The 16694-nt window shown below is 39.5% G+C and overlaps 1 protein-coding gene across 1 annotated transcript; it reads right to left on the reverse strand.

Annotated features, from left to right (window-relative positions):
• Positions 1–2298: 2298 nt before the first annotated feature.
• LOC139954725 (uncharacterized) lies at positions 2299–12733 on the reverse strand. Its single transcript, XM_071954641.1, has 8 exons — positions 12232–12733; positions 10093–10182; positions 8246–8519; positions 6696–7256; positions 5803–5859; positions 5219–5389; positions 4092–4341; positions 2299–3465 (listed from the first exon to the last, which is right to left on the reverse strand). Exons 6-8 carry the CDS (start codon positions 5384–5386, stop codon positions 3074–3076), a joined length of 810 nt encoding a protein of 269 aa, XP_071810742.1. The 5' UTR covers positions 5387–5389; positions 5803–5859; positions 6696–7256; positions 8246–8519; positions 10093–10182; positions 12232–12733; the 3' UTR covers positions 2299–3073.
• Between the last annotated feature and the right edge of the window lie 3961 nt (positions 12734–16694).

Below are 16694 nucleotides of genomic sequence, written 5' to 3' on the forward strand. Positions count from 1 at the left end.
GAATCAACATGATTTCTCAGTAAACCTGCGGAGCAGAATTATGAGAAGTAATTCATCTGAGTTGGAAGACTCATTATCGAGGGGACGGATGGAGGAACCGGTGGACTGTTTGTCTATCAGATTGATGCGTCGTTTAACCGGGACAGGCGTCACCTCAGCAGAGTTTTCGGAGTTCACCCAGGAGGAAGCCATCCTTGGGATACTAACGTTGAGTCAAATTGGACCAGCGGGGAACGGTTTTGCTCCTGACCAAGTCGCGGGATACCAGCCTACGAAGGATACTCCCGACATCGCCGCGTAAGATCAGTTAAGTAATCCTTTAAGAATTGAACGGCCATATAATGTTGTAAAATCTGTCTGTGATATTCCAAAATTCTGGTACCAAGAATCCTTGTAGCAATCAGTGGAGATCGTATCATTGTCAATATATCATTTTTGTTAACTTTCAGAAACCTCTCAGTAGTGTTTTGGTCCCTTGAGTTATATCCCCGAATCTAAAATTGTATTTTATCGGCTTTGACGGCCAAGGGAAAACCCGGGGTCGCAAGAGGGGTGCGGCGCTAGAGGGTGCCATTTTGTTTTATCCTACGGAAGTTTTGACAATTTTGCATTCTCACTGTTCCTGAATCGAAGCATTTAAACAAAGTTATTCAAACTGCATGTCTGTTCGTACGGCTGTAAATAAAAGGTTTAAGCATTTGCGGTTTCACATCTCTTTTATAGTGATAATGAATTTCATGATAGCAAATACACTAGCCAATGAAATCCTCTGCTATCTTTGTGAGAAAAATATTGGTCTGTTTGAAAATGTATAAATTTATATGTCTGCAATAGACAAAATCGGTTTCGTTTGTTTACATATGTCACGTGACCTGAAAATGGGTACTCGCAAAGTACTAGTTACTGCCGAGTATAAACAAAGTCGTATTTTGTCGTACTCGCTGTTTCTTCGGAAAACGATTTAGATACGTCCAAGGATCACAGGAGCAACGAACTGTTGTAAGAGGAGGAATATAAATCATAAAGAAACCCCGAACAAAATCCGTTGGTGAGTTACTGAGTAAGAATCGGAAAACATTTCTCCCGGTTCATGATGATTGCGTGTGTGCAAGTGCCCTACATCAGTTTCGCTACAATTTTCATATTAAGCTAGGTCCAATGCGGAGACAGGCTGTAATGTAATGATACTGTGCATGCTTGATAACGTAGTAAGGTTTTCATGTATGCGTAGGCCTAGACTAGGGCCTAGGTTCTTTATCCGTCCCCTGTGTATACACACTTCATAGGCGCCGGCCCACTCCCACCTTTATTGCTTACACAATTTGTATATACAAGGCTTACTACAGAATACAAATTTGTGGCAGGCGACTTGCAATTTTTATTGGGAAAGAGGGGAAAAAAGAAAGATAAGCAAAAAATTGTACATCTCACCCACACCATTTTTGATTTTGAAATTGATTATCTTTTATTTACTTTTTTTTTGGTTTTACTTGTGTAGAGCACTTAAACCATACAACTTTGTCAACGAAAATCTAAACCAAGGGAAAATGCCCCATTTTTGCTGTGCTGGTGGTTGTACAAACTCATCCGACAAACAAGATCTGTCTTTTCATAGTTTACCTTTACGAGACAAGAAAAGATTTGTGGATCACAAAAATGAAACGAGATCCCAAATTTTTCAGAGTTAATAAACATGCAAAAATATGTTCAAGCCATTTTACTGAAGATGACTTCATCGAGCCACTTGCAAGCAAGAAGAGGTTGAAGAGAACTGCTGTACCTTCAAAATTTATTTGGACAGAGCCAGGGAGGGAAAGTACAGAAAGACAAGTGTTAGGAAAATTACAGGTATGGCATGAAAATAAAGACGAAGAAACAGACACTGCTTCTGAAGGAGAGGGTGATTTACTTGACCCCCAGAGACCATCCTCTGTGTCAAGAAATATCCAGACTGATTACAATTTTGAGGAATTCGACTTGCCTTGCCAACACAGTTTCTCTGTATCTCATTTGCTGACTAAAAGCACAACAGAAAAAAAGGAGGAGAAATGCACAGTTTAAGGAAACACTTACATTTTTAGTCCCAAATTTAGATAGAAATAATTTAGTTTACTATGACACCAAAGAGGCAAGAAGTAAATTAATAAATGCAGAATCACTCTTTGAAGATGAAGAATTAAATGAAGGTATATCTCTCACAGTGGAATCAACAAAACGTCCAGGGAAAAAAATCTTGATTGAAGATGAGTTGTTGATGGTTATGATGAAATTGCGAATGGGACTCAGCAATTTGGATTTGGCTGAAAGATTCAATTTGTCAGAAAGTAGTGTATCAGTAAAGCTGATAACTTGGTTTAATTACTTGTATGTTATTCTTGGGTCATTAAAGATATGGCCCGGTCGCAATATAATTTTAAGTAATTCACCCCAAGAATTTGTCCAGAAGTACCCTAATACAGTTGTAATCATAGATGCAACCGATACAAATTGAAGTGCCAAGTTCACTCCAAAAGCAAAGTGAAACTTACAGTTACAAAAGTCACACCACATTAAAATGTTTACTTGGTGTTGATCCTAAAGGGGGTATAATTTTTGTTTCCCAGCTATATGAGGGGTCCATAAGCGACAAAGAAATTGTAAAAAGATCTGGTTTCTTATCAGTTCTTAAACAAAAACTTAGAAATGGGGGAACTACACAAAGGAGATGCAGTTATGGCAGACAAAGGTTTTGATATTGAAAATGAATTGAAAGCAATGGGGTTAAATCTCAATATCCCCACCTTTTTGAGAGCAAAGGGAAGTTTCTCAGAAGAGGATGTAATTAGGACACAGACAATTGCCATGCACAGAATTCATGTTGAAAGGGCTATTGGGAAGGTTAGGCGGTTCCACTTGTTTAATTCAGTAATACCAGTGACAATGTTTGGTACAATAAATCAAATCTGGACTGTTTCTTGTTTGTTATCCAACTTTCAAAATCCAATTCTTTGAGAAACTCAGTACAACATAGTGTAGTTGAAAGGTTCTTTACCATATATGTATAAACAAAAATCAATGGGACTATTCCTATAAGCTATGACATCAAAAATGGTATGCTTTGGATGAAGAATGAGTTAAGCTTTGGTAAAGCAATGACAGTCCAATATTCTTCATCAAAAGGAACTCTTGTAGCAATCATTTCATTACTGTCACTCAAATAAACAATGAAATCACACCATTTTAAACCAGTTAGGGCCATCTGACCTTGCACTTGGGTAAAGTAACCAAACTTGTGTTCACGTTTAAGAATGTATTCCTCACTGTTGTCTTTAAGTTCAATATAAAAGTCATGGGATTTCACAATCTCCTCCACCTTCTTTCCTCGTTGCATCATTGGGCACTTTATTTCAAGTAATCCGAAAGAAGGCTTGAGAGCTGGGTTAAAAACCTTTCCATCAGGGGTACATCCTACTGTAGGTGTGGGTGCTTGGGATTAACAACAAGTCCGGAATGAAAGACACAAATTTGGAATTTTCTTTTTCATTTGTTTAATGTAAATACTTAAGGCTTCCTTTTCTTTTGACAATCCATGTTGAATTGAAGCTACCTTACTCAAATCCTTTGTACCATAAATGTCTTTGAACATGGCTTCTGTGGGAGATTTTTTTCGAGCAAGAACTTTGCCAAAGTTTGACGCTGTTAATCTTTTCTTACGTGCTGACTGCCATTCAGCAGACTTATACTGCATGACTGTCCTTTTCTGAAGTACATGAGAATCCTCAATGGAAATGGATATATTTTCATTAAACCAATCCTTTTGTGTAACACAGGACACACAATCCAGATCAAAATGTATAGTTAAGTCATCAGCAGGTAATTTTGGAAATGACTTACACATTTGGTTATCAATATCACTGAAATTTGGAAAGAAATCTAACGAGTGCTTAAATTGTGTTGTGAGATTAGCACAGTCAAAGAGTTGATATGACAGGCAAGAGCCTACGGGTACATTTCCAAAGACTGTTTTTATGTTTTTTGGTGTATCTTGTTCCATCAAAAGGTATGAAAAAGGGGGTGGTTTCGCCAGCTTTTTAAGGTACAGTATGTAACACGGGCATCAACCGCTGAAGCAGACAGTCCATCAGATACATTGAAACCTCGAGCATCATAGAGTTTGCATCGAACAGGGTCCTTCTTCCTACTATCGTCCTTTTTATCAGTTACAGCATTTGCAAAATGAGTAGCCATTACTGGCAATGGCGTAATGTTTGTAGAGCGAGGTATATGCCACTGCTGTGGTTTACTTGTACAGGTTGAACCCACAGGTATTTCGCAAATTCCATATGATGAAAAATCATTAAGCTGAAACAGTAAGGCAAACACATGATTACAATGTCCACCACTCCCCACTTTACATGAGCAATGTCTAGAGATTACTTTTGCACGATTTTTTCCCTTTTCGAACGAGATATATACGTTATGAGGCTCTTCATTTTTCTTCATCGACCTATGGCATCTTGCGCGAATTACGTTAGGTTTAACGTTAGTAACAGTACTACCACTTGCTTGGCCTAAATCACGTAGGCCTACGTAAATATCATGGATGTAGCCCTCTTTAAAAAACTTCCAACTTTTGTTACCGGTATCACCCTTACCAGCTGTGGAAATTCAATCGGCCCATGTTGCGGGAACGAACTGAGGTACTTCTGAAAAACATTTTGTGAAATTAAGGTCGTTACTTATCCAACATATACAGCAATCAAAATGAAGTTTGCAACACCTACAATTCGACGCCATTGCATTTGTCTAACACAGTTCGGCAAGCAGGGCGACCGGTTCCGCGAAAATTAAACAAAATGTAAACACCCAATTCAAGTCACGTGACTTCCGAAACCGCATTTGTCTATTGCCTCCCAACAAAATTCAAATATTGCAACCTCCCTCTGGTTATTAGGGAACAATGATTGCTAACTGCATAAAGGAATGCTGACTGCACATTGTCAATTATAATGCACCCGAATCCTAGTTTATTTTACCATTAGTTGCAAATATTTTAGGCACTCTTTGTGTATTATGCAATGACTTTTCTTCTATTCTGTTTTCTCTTAACACATCACTTTCTTTTTGTAATCATTCCATTAAATCCCAAATGTTCTTCTGATCACACAAATTAAATGAAGTCAAATAATACAATTATTGTAAAACCCTAACAATGAAATGTATTAACTTGGTAACCTACTGGTATAATGCTTTGCTTTCTTCCAAACAGATAAAAGTGCATTGCATCCTTCACCATCACATCACGATCTGCCAGTGACTGCACATGACGAACAGAGCCCAATATTGAAAGCAAATCCTGTCCGTTCATCAACTCTTGTCGCACATGCTCTACCGTTGCAGCATCCATGATCTATAAAGAAACCAAAATTATGTTATTATACTGGGAGATTACAACATTATCTTAGTACTATAGTTTACACTAAAATATAAGTGCTTCCGTATTTAGTGGTCTGTAAAATTCCCGACTTATAGTATGTTTAAGCTGCTAAAAGTGTTCAAGCACAATACAGTTGGTTTGGATGAGGCAGCATTGGTAATTAATTCCTCATGCATTTGACATACATGCTAAATCTTAATTTGTGCGGCAAAACGGGTTAGTTGCGTGGTGCTACTTTCATTAAATACCGTCCATAAGGAAGGTTTATTTCCTTTAAGGGGAATTCAAATCAAATTCGAAAGGTATGCTGTATTGGCCCCAAAGATGCCAGATATTCAAATATGGTCACCTTTGGTCCAAATTATTTAACTAGTTTTATTACGTACCTTGAAAAAACATTGTTTTCATACTTGGACCTCTGTTGACTCCAGATGACATTTGATCTGCATAAAAAAGTATAGGGATCATCTATTTACCAAGGGGTTTCCTACACACACCAGGTTTGAAGTTCAAGCAACCTTTACTCCTTGAGATATGGTGCTTACAAGTTTGGCGTCACAAATGCACACGCACGCCATCATCATTGCAAAGGTTTCTCTTAAATCATCAAAGTTTTCAACTAAGTGCTTTCCTGGAGGTCTTTTCTCTCGAAATTGTTCTCAGACATTCTTGATGAACAGACAAGATGGCTAATGTCCAAGTGAGGTATATTTCCTCGAGATTAGTATTACTAATTTAAGAATTTTGAGCAAGGCGACCATATTTGGGGACAATACATAACTTTAATGGCTGCTTTTGGAAAATAACACTTCATTAAAAGCAGTTAAGTTTACCCTTTTCAATAGTTCTTTGACTTAATCATTAACATCGTCTAAGGATGGCAGAGTTGTGGCTTCTTGTCCAGATAAGAACTTACCAGTATCCCTATATGTATTGTTTGATATGGCTGAAATGTGTAGAGAATCCGGCAAAACTGGTTACAATGAAATTATACACATGCAGGAACTTACAGTAGGGTAGATAGTTGCATGCAACACATATTTTAAATAACTTTGTGCACGACTCCCTTTTGAAATACGCAATTGTTACGTTGGAATGCGAGAGGTCCCGATAATTTTGTGGGTAATTTTTAACGGGACACAAGTCTGGGTTCTTCTCTGTAAGGGACACAGATAAATTGACGAGTCTAGAGAATTTGAATGAGAACGTAAACTATTTTGAACAATAGAGTTTGAACCAACAAAAATAAGTGCTAATTAGAAATATATAAATTACTCACAAACTTAACAAGATAGGATACACTTTAAACACGCTGGTCTCTTCCAACGTCATGACTCGACGACGATTCTCGGTCCGTTGTACCGCGAAATTCACTGGGCCTCGACGAAGTTTCTCGCGATCCCAGAAACAACAGTCACCATATTTCCGGCGATGCTCCAAAACAGAAGACGGACTTATCACCAGAGCCGGTTCAAAATCAGCTTTATAGCCACCAACGCCTGGCGTAACGAACTTCCTCAACGGAGACAGAAATTCTTCACCTCCGAAATAATAACTGGAAAACTGTAGTTTCACAGCAAAGTCCTCTTGAAACTTGTGAATGGAAGTGTAGAATCAATGTTGGTATCGATACCCCAATCCCTCAGAAACTACTGGCAGTTGAGCACTGACGATATATAGTAGAATGGTATAATATGTGTCGTCGGTTGTAATCGTTCAGAAACTGAAACTTTTCCGATTTGGGCCGGTTTTTATACAATTCGCCATGTCAGGAATCATGTCAATCTTTCTCGATACACCCGAGTAACAATTCGACCCAGTTTCTCCATTCCCGGAAGTCCTTTAGTAAATACAAAAACATTTGTTACAACATGACGTCATTCCAGTCATCACAATATAGGTCACAGGTGCTATGGAATGTGCTAGCTTCCACACGAATAGTCTATAGGCCGTCCATGTGGTAAACAACTCGCGAAACTGTTCCAGTGCATATCTCGCGGAACATTCCAGAGAAACCACGAAGATGCGAGCACATCGTACAACGGGGGTTTCAGGGAAACCGAGATCAGCGTGTCATCATAAGGAATATACCACAACAATCAGGTATTGCTCATTACATAAATAACATTCTGACACGGTAAACCGACCTAATTTCTCAAATATTGATTCGTCACGTAGGCCATTCCAAATACTTCCTATATTATAACATTAGGTTTCTCACTAACAGTGACTAGCGTTAGGCTACAATGGGCCCTCGTGACACAATCCATATGCACTTTGCTGCATATCCATTACAATTCCCATAAGTCTCGAAATTGTCACCTAGTTCCTTTTCGATAGAAGTATCAGTTTTCTTCCACATTTCCTTCAAATGATATTATGGTTGCAAAGTTGACTTGTTACATAGAAAGTGGTAAATTTTCTGTGCTAGCAGGTGAAAACCACGTCCTGATCGCATGTTTATTTGCAGGGATATGAATTTTCCAACTTTCAGTAATTATGAATGCATATGGCAACAGCAGGGTGAGTGATGTCATTATGGCAAATGATTTTAAAATTTAGTAGTTTTTCTTCAATTGCAAATAGAAGAAAAATTGCAATTATTAAAATTACTTGCATTTGGATAAACCTTTCAATTTAGAGTATCTTGATAGCTTAAACATTACTGTATAGACAGAGAATCGAGTGGAAAGCTTTCATGGGAAGCATACAGCAATAGTACCATCCATTTGCATATACTACAAACAAACATCCATTTCTGTTCAAACATACATTCATCAATAAATGTTGGTAAGCTTGATTCCAAATGTGTACACATAGAAATACTACCTTGTGCTGACAGTGCCAATTGGCGTGCCTCCATTAATAGAGATACGACACATCAGTGCTTCCTTTAGCAAGAGACGGAGAAACTCCTTCACTGACGTCGATGTAATCCACAAACATTAACACTGATTTTGCGCAGTGGTTGCAAGTACTTCCGGGAGAAGGCTCTGGTTGCACAATCCATAATCCTATCTGTGTTCAGATTGACATACTTTGCAGTTGGTACTGCTTCACTCAAAACCTGTGCCGAAGAATCAGCAGCTCAGCTTTCCAATCCCTGTAAAGCAAAGGTCACAGAAATACAAAATGCATTAATTGTGATATATATGCCACTCTTTGGTGCAACACACTCTAGTTCTATCATTGAGGAAAAGTAAGGAACCAACTTTCATGACTGCTCACCCTGCAAACTCAGACTACACAGTGTGTGACAAATTTCAAGTATTTTGGCACTGCATGTACACTATAAAGATTGCGATGTCACAGTGTTGTGGACAAACTGTCAATATTTTGAGTTTTCATTTTAAGCCCCACACATGCAGTCATTACTATACATGCAACCCCCCCCCCCAATAAAAATAACATAGGCTATACCAGGGCCATGATTGAAGATACTCCATCGATTGCATCTCAAACTGAGGTGAATAGACACTTGCTGGAAAGTGAATGGGATGTATGGACTGGAGTGAATGTAGGATTAGTATGTGTCAATTCCCTTCCATTTGACGTTGGCTTTCATGAAGTATTATAAAAAACTTTCAGCTAAATCTTATTTGCCCAGCCACCTCATGAAAATTTAATCAGCAGTCATGCATGTCAAACAACATGTTCATACCAAATTAATAAGAAGTCTATATCACATACAGTTGGTGAGAAATTGTATTTTTCCCTGATGACTTTGATTAAGGAGCTCCTAAGCAATACCATTCAAGTCAATTACTCAATGTGCCATAATCTTGGAAATATGATAAATACTTCTGACCTTCAATGACCAAAAAAATCTTCTTTCAATTCCAATGACTCATTCACATACGAAATTAGCAAGGTGCCCATTCGGCTTCAGACTTCTTTCAGACTTCTTTCAGACTTCTTTCAGACTTCAAATGACCGTAAACCTACACATTTCACGTTGAAGAAATAGGCTTCTTCTACTTTACATGGTGCATCCAAATATCAAGGACATCCGAGCTTCCCTGCTCGTGAAAGATTTTCACCATTGCTGAACTCTATTTTGAATAGACTTCTTTTACTAATTAATATGCTATGATATCCATATTAACTCATTAACTTCTCTCTTGTTCTTCACTCGAATGAGCATCGGGCAAAGATGACAAACTTGAAGAACGGGATCGCAACATGCCTTCCTGGGTAAACGCTATTATATGTTGTAGATTTCCCTGTATTTACACAAATGTTATTTTTTTCAATATGTACTTGTTTAATACTTATTTATATCTATAAATATTTATATATTTCATGCATACAACAATTACAAATTAAAGTATATAGTATATAAAGTATATATATCAGGGATTGCACTCTAATTGTTGTTTTTATGTAGGCCATGCATGAAATTTTGGAAACGATACCGCAACTGAAAAACATTCAATCATATTGACCACACACCCATGCATGAAAAGGTCCAAAAGTGTCATATTAGACATGTAAGAGATTCTTCATCTACTGCCCCTGCCCACATGTTACCCCAAACATGCAAGGAAGCTATAAATGTTACAAGTATATGTTTGTTGACAAATTTATTTCATTTGAATTTATATTTAGTACATCATTTATAATACCCACAATTGTGATATATTCTAAAGATGTCGGAATTTATACAGCTGACTTACATCTGGAAGATCTTCACCAATGGCTGTTATGAAGTCATCCTCCATCACAGGTAAAGTCACGTCAAAATCATCGTCACTGTCATGAGTTTGCTGGTGAATACATATCAATGTCAAACTGAAGTTCAAGAAGTGCCTTCAGTGTAGTCTGGGTGTTGCAATATTGTTGTATTAATGCAAATCATCACTATATTAAACATGACATCCTTTCAAGCTTCCCTGTCTTGAAATATTATGTTTACAGTTTGCTTTTGCAATCCCAGGTGTTGAGAGGACCTTCAACATCATCCGCCCTAAACTTTCTTCTTCTTAATCATTGTGCTACACCGGTACCAAAATATGAGACCTGTCCAAGCTTCTCTTCTAGCTCTGTTACACCCCTGTTGAACTGAAATGATAAATGACCATTACCAAAACAGTAATCAATATGTTAAACCTATATTACCAATATGAGATCTGCCAAAGGTTTAAGTATATACAGTAACAATGAGATGAGGACACTTACGTTGATTACAGAAAAAAGAACTCCTGGGGCACCGGATGTTATTACGTGGTTTCTAAATGAGTTGGATGTGCCTGATGGGCCATCTCCTTGGGGGTTTCCAGCTGTAGTTGGTTCTTCTGGTTCCACCTGCTGTCAAGTTATAAAGGATGTTTTCAAACTGAACTCAAAATCTGTTGGCACACTGGGAAAGTAAAACGAGCTGCACAATTGACATATGTTTTGAAAATTAACAACTTGCTAGGTATTTTTCAGGCCAGTAGTCAGCTCCTGTTTTGTGATAAATTTATGTTTGAAACTAACATGCTTACTAAACTTTGTCTGATTTTAAAGGTGTCTGTACAGTCTTCTGTACAAACTTCAATCAAATCTGCAACTCTGGCGTTGAGATTGCGCGCCAATCATACTGATCTATCACTGCTGTAGGACTACAGTCCTTTTTCATGTGGACTTGGATTATGCATGGCCTAGGGATGTTTGGATTCGGACTTGTCCTGGACTTTGGATCCACTGGACTGGATTTGAGCCCTTGTCTGGGCCCGTTTACTCATGTTGTATCATAAGGATATGAAATCGTTTCACTATTTTTATTTCAATTGTTGAATATAAATGTCTTCTGTAACTACTGATTGGGCAGCACCTACGTAAACATTTCATTCTTCAATGGACCTCTTGGCTGACCATCCCAAGTTCATATATCTCATTCCTTGTCCAACAATGTCAGAATGTGTATGAACAAAGAAAATTGTACATAAGGGGAGCAACTTTTGTACACAAGTAGTTTCATACATATAACATTTGAAATGGTGATATACAGAAGTGGCTTGATACTGATATTAGATGATGGTTAAATGTTAAAAGTTGTTGAGAAGCTGCTGTGTCAAGGCAAATTCCGGAATGCACAGAAAAGGAAGAAATGTACATGTAAATATCAAAATACCATGTAAATTTCTTAAATGAGTATTAGGCAAATCAGATTAGAGGAATGGAATGCTAAGGGATGTAATTGTTGTCAAACAGGATGACAATGTAAGTTAGGGCAATTTGACTGACACTAATGTACCAAAGCTAAGAAATTTAAAATGTCAAAATAGAATATATCAGAACACTATGACTGGCAAAAGTGTCCCCAAATGTACTATAGAAGAGAGTGTCAAATGTGAGGACACTATTTGTGTGGCCTCTGTGACTAATAGTAGTGTAGTGACCTCACATGTACATAACAAGAGCACTTAAAACATAAGGACAATATAATTAGATGATCCATGATCATCTATATTGTTGGCTGCTCCTTCAAGAACCGTAATGTCATGTAGGCCTACTATGATGTTATTGTGGTGACACCCATATACTGTAGGATGAATCCATTAACAGGTCAGTGTCCTTATAGGGCAATGAACGACAGTACAATATATTAAATTATGGTAGTGAGGGTGGTGGACCTTATCCATAGAGTGTAAAGAATGTGAACATACATGTGAAATTACTATTACTTAATGCAAGTGGTGACATAGTGGAAGATTGCAAACAATTATGGTACTCAGTGAAATTTCCTATTTTGCAGTAACTTTGAACAACTTTTGAAATATGTCCCATTTCAATATGTAACATCACCAAAGGTGCTTGCAATTACAACTTACCCATCACACATTTACTAGGCATGATTCCTCCAGACCAATGTCAAGTAGGGTGTTGGATGCAAAATTTGCTATTTGTATTTCATATCCCCTCATGATATTGATGGTGAAGTCTTCTGTAGCATCTTGCGATGATCCAATCCAGTTGACTAAGGCCTCAATGAAGACAAAACAACACAAGAGTATGTAAGGCATATATGTGGCATACATACAGGATTCTGCAAACAAGGAAAGCAATGATAATGCATAGTGCAGCTTATTTCGTATTAAAATATATGGTGCTAAATAATGAATTGACATATCTTAGAAAACTGTATTTGGCCGACTGTTGAGAAGACTTGGCCTGATAATATAAGCTTAGGAAAGTTGAACATTGTGAAAATGGGTAAATTGCGAAGAAGTCAAATGAGTGGACCATAACTAAGGCTCAAACATGATATCTGCTCAAACCTGTGTTTTGAGGTTAGGCCTAGCCTAAAGAGTGGCTGCTAATGATCACGAATACTGCTTTGAACTGTGTAGTTAGTTTAGAGACCCAAGGATCAGGAGGCATTAAAGTAGCATATCCGTATTAATATTAGATCGTAGATGAACACTGGCTTATTTCAAGTCTTAATCCTTTCGATTACAAACTGTATTTATCTCCCAACCGGCTTCGGTTACATTAACATTTAACACAAACATCCAATTGCAAGAAAATCATTCCACGCACCTGTCCACTGTATTATTTCAATGCAACGTAACTCAAATACAGTATACGTACAATACGTGCGTTAGCTAAATTCGCGTAACTGATAGTAGTTATGCTATACACATAAGTATAACACTAGGCTGTTTCACTACATGATTCGACCACTCGGTCATGCAACGTTCGATTGATAGGATCTTGGTAATTAAACTTTCTCTGAGATAATGTCGAGTATGTAAAAAAGTGTCTCACCATTATGTACACATCCTATGATGCCAACCGAGGTAACAAGGCCCGTTTCTTTGTTTACAGGTACTTCTTCATTGTGCTTGGTAGCTGACTCTAGTTAGGCTATATTAAAGCTTATATTGGTCACATTCGTCACTACGTTGAAACTGTGTACACTACTGTGCTTTTTACGTGCAAAGAAACGGACACGGACCAAAGGTCGACAAAACCAAAAACAATCCCAGTCTCTTAACAACCACCAAAAACCCAACTGAAAACCCACAAACAGAAATCTCTCACTCACCCACAAATGTATAAAATGTAGCGTTTAACGTGACGTGAAAAGGACACGGACCCAAAGGCTAACAGAACCAAAACAATAAAGCTCCACAAACCAGCCCCAAAAAGCCAACTCCAAACCACAAACAGAACCCCCCCCCCCAAACCCATATTATGTAACGACCACACAAACCCCCCATCCCACACATAACAACTAACTAACTCCAAAATTCATCCGGGGTACGCCGTACCGATAGCAGACGACAGGCTTGCGCATTACCTGCGAAGTTTTCCCAACACGGGTCTTTTCAAGCCCCTAGCAGTATTCCCCCTTTTCTTACGAGGGAGCAGAGTTCTTAACTCCCCGTCAACCTTGATCGAGTGGACCTCCCTGTCAGGAACAGGGGGTCCACTAGCGATCATCGTGTCCGGTATAGCGGAAGCGGCTGCGGTGGAAGGGCCACTCGAGTCAATGAGATCAGTTGCCTGTTTCGTCTCATCAAACCAATCGGAGGACTCCTTAGCCACAACTATTAAGGCTGTAGTGCAGTCCTCCATTGGCGAGTCAGAATCTGGGCCACTTAATGTCTCTTGGGCCGGTTGACTCGGGGCCCAACTAGTATCACCGATAGCGGGCGTAGCTACCGGTGAACCAGTACAAGCGGCATCCTGCGCCGCGTGCCACTCCGCTAGTACCACCTCCGCCGTTTTGTCCTGCTTTGCCTCAGTGGGCAGGCTGGCAGTCTCGGCAAGTTCGATCAGGGGAGAGGTCGGACACGAAAGGGGGAACAAAGCCTCCATCGGGGCGCTAGTGTCGGACACTGGGGCGATGACAAGAGCATCATGTGATACGGTGTCAGAGGCCGGGACAGGGACCGCTTGAACCACGCCCGTAGCCACTCTCGCGGCGTATGAGCGGTCTGGGCATAAACGGGCGAGATGGCCCGTTTTCCCACACGAGTTGCAAACGATATCCCCTTTACACTCGGCCAGGGTATGCCCAACCTGTAAACAGCGGCTACACCGCTTGTTCGGGCACAACCTGGCCTCATGTCCTTCCAGCCCACACCTCCAACAAGTGCGAGGCTGTCCCGGGTATGCAATGTGGGCCCTGTGCCCATTAGCCCACAAGGTAGAGGGGATATCGGACTTGAGTTCAACTCTAACTCGTCTAGTCCCGGTCTTGACACCCTTACATTCAAGGAATTCCGGCTCCTCGTAGCCGGTCACCTTCCCAAAACGCCCCAGTGTCCGCACAACAACCTGTTCAGACATGTCCAGAGGGAGAAGGACTGTCACCCACACCGAACTGTCATACGGTGTGACCTTCAATCCCTCAACTCCCTCCAACACATGGACACCTCGGACGCTGGCAGCCTCCGAGGTGAACCGAACATCAAAAACATTCATACCCCGGAGAGGTTTACGCTGAAGCGCGTCAACCTCTCCAGGGACCTTTAAACCAACAGAACGCAAATGTGAAAAAAACTTGTCCGGGGACGACCTTAGCCTCCCCCGAAAAACTCAACAATACGATTTTGCTATCACGGCGAGCCACCATCACAGCTAGGGGTGTGGCAAGCCACGCACCTACGAAAAACAAAAACCACGCAACAAAGCCAAAACTACACTAAACAAACTATTGAAAGGCCAACGTAAAAACACACAAAGTGTGTGGTCAACGAAAAAGTGGAGAGCAGCCGAAAACACGTCCGCACTCCACGAAAGCAAACTACATCTGCAAACTACTAATGGTTTACTTACGGATCGTGCATATCGGCGAATGCTGCATTCGTCAGTATGTCAGAGTTGAAACGGTGTGTCCATACGCATTCGTCAGATCTAAAGCATTTTTATCTAAAAAACCAGATATTTTCCAAATTTGAGACCCCGGCCATTCGATTCTACGTCATTCAAATAGCCCAGAACAATATCTAAGTCAATTTCGCTAAAAGTGCAGATTCGCCACTACGCCAAAACGGGGACGAAATGAGTTGTTAAGCCCGAATTGAAGGGGAATTGTGAAATAATGTAACCCCAAAACATTTGTGTGCTCTGCACATAGATTGTCCATAATGAATAGATGAGTCCTATTAATGTTAGTGTCTTGATGTTAATGAGTGTGCATGGCTTAGAACCAAATTCTGAACTTGTCAATATTTTGGCAACCATATATGTCCGGTTTTCTTCGAACTGTAATAGGGCCTATGGTGGCAGTTGTGATGATGAGATATATATCAGCATAGAAGTCAAAGCAGGTCTCATGCACTGAAATTTGCACCGGTACCAGGTGAGCAGTGCAGTGTTTACTGTTTGATTAGCTACATGTCGCAGCAATGGAATGACCACACCAGACCATATTGTGCGGTGAAATGGGCTGAGGTCTGCAGCTTGCACAAAATACAGTCGGTCGGATTCCCGATAGTGAATTTGGTCCCTTGACATACAGGTGTTCTGCAGTTGTAGATATGCTGTAGTCGTAGACTGTGAGTCAGAGTCAGAAATCAGTCTACCGACTAGAATTTCACCCTCGAGTAACCATCTTCGACTATAAATACTGAGAAAAATGTCATGTCATATGTCTGACGACAAAATACATAGTATGTATTATTTTATTAATACAAAACCCTACATGTTTGTGAATTGTCTTTATACTGTAAAATGAAACATTGAGGTATTGTGAAGAATATGCTTATATTATGAAGAATATGCTTATTATGGATATTATTATGGATATGGATATTATGAAGAATATGCTTATATAACATTACATGTTAATAATTTTGCAATTTCGGAGTTGGTCTAAGAGCTAGTTATGTTCGGAATGGCTGCCCTACAGTGCTGATGGGCACTACCCCTCTCTTAGCATTCTGGAAAGTGGCTAAAAGGCTGATAGTTTCACTAAACATCTGTCTGATGGCGACGTTATATGACGGTGCCATGTATTATTTGCAGTACATGCCTGTCTCGTTGCAACCTGAACACTGTTTGAAAAGTACTGATGTGCCTATGCACATATTTAGATCTACATTTGCACCTACGCACGTATGCAGTGTAGGTCTATATATCTGTCCATAGTTACGCAAATCATCCACATATAGTTAATGTAGCCCAATCAATCAATGATCCAGTTAATGTACTGTGGGAATGCCTGTTAGGGCCAGATTCAAGTAAACTGCTTAGTACCACAACATTGATTGACGCAATCCAAAATGAAGCGGACAAGTATTGCATTTACATATTTTTGCACTAAGCACAGTTCTGCCCAACA

The sequence above is a fragment of the Apostichopus japonicus genome, chromosome 17, assembly GCF_037975245.1.
Source record: "Apostichopus japonicus isolate 1M-3 chromosome 17, ASM3797524v1, whole genome shotgun sequence".
Classification (NCBI taxonomy): domain Eukaryota; kingdom Metazoa; phylum Echinodermata; class Holothuroidea; order Aspidochirotida; family Stichopodidae; genus Apostichopus; species Apostichopus japonicus.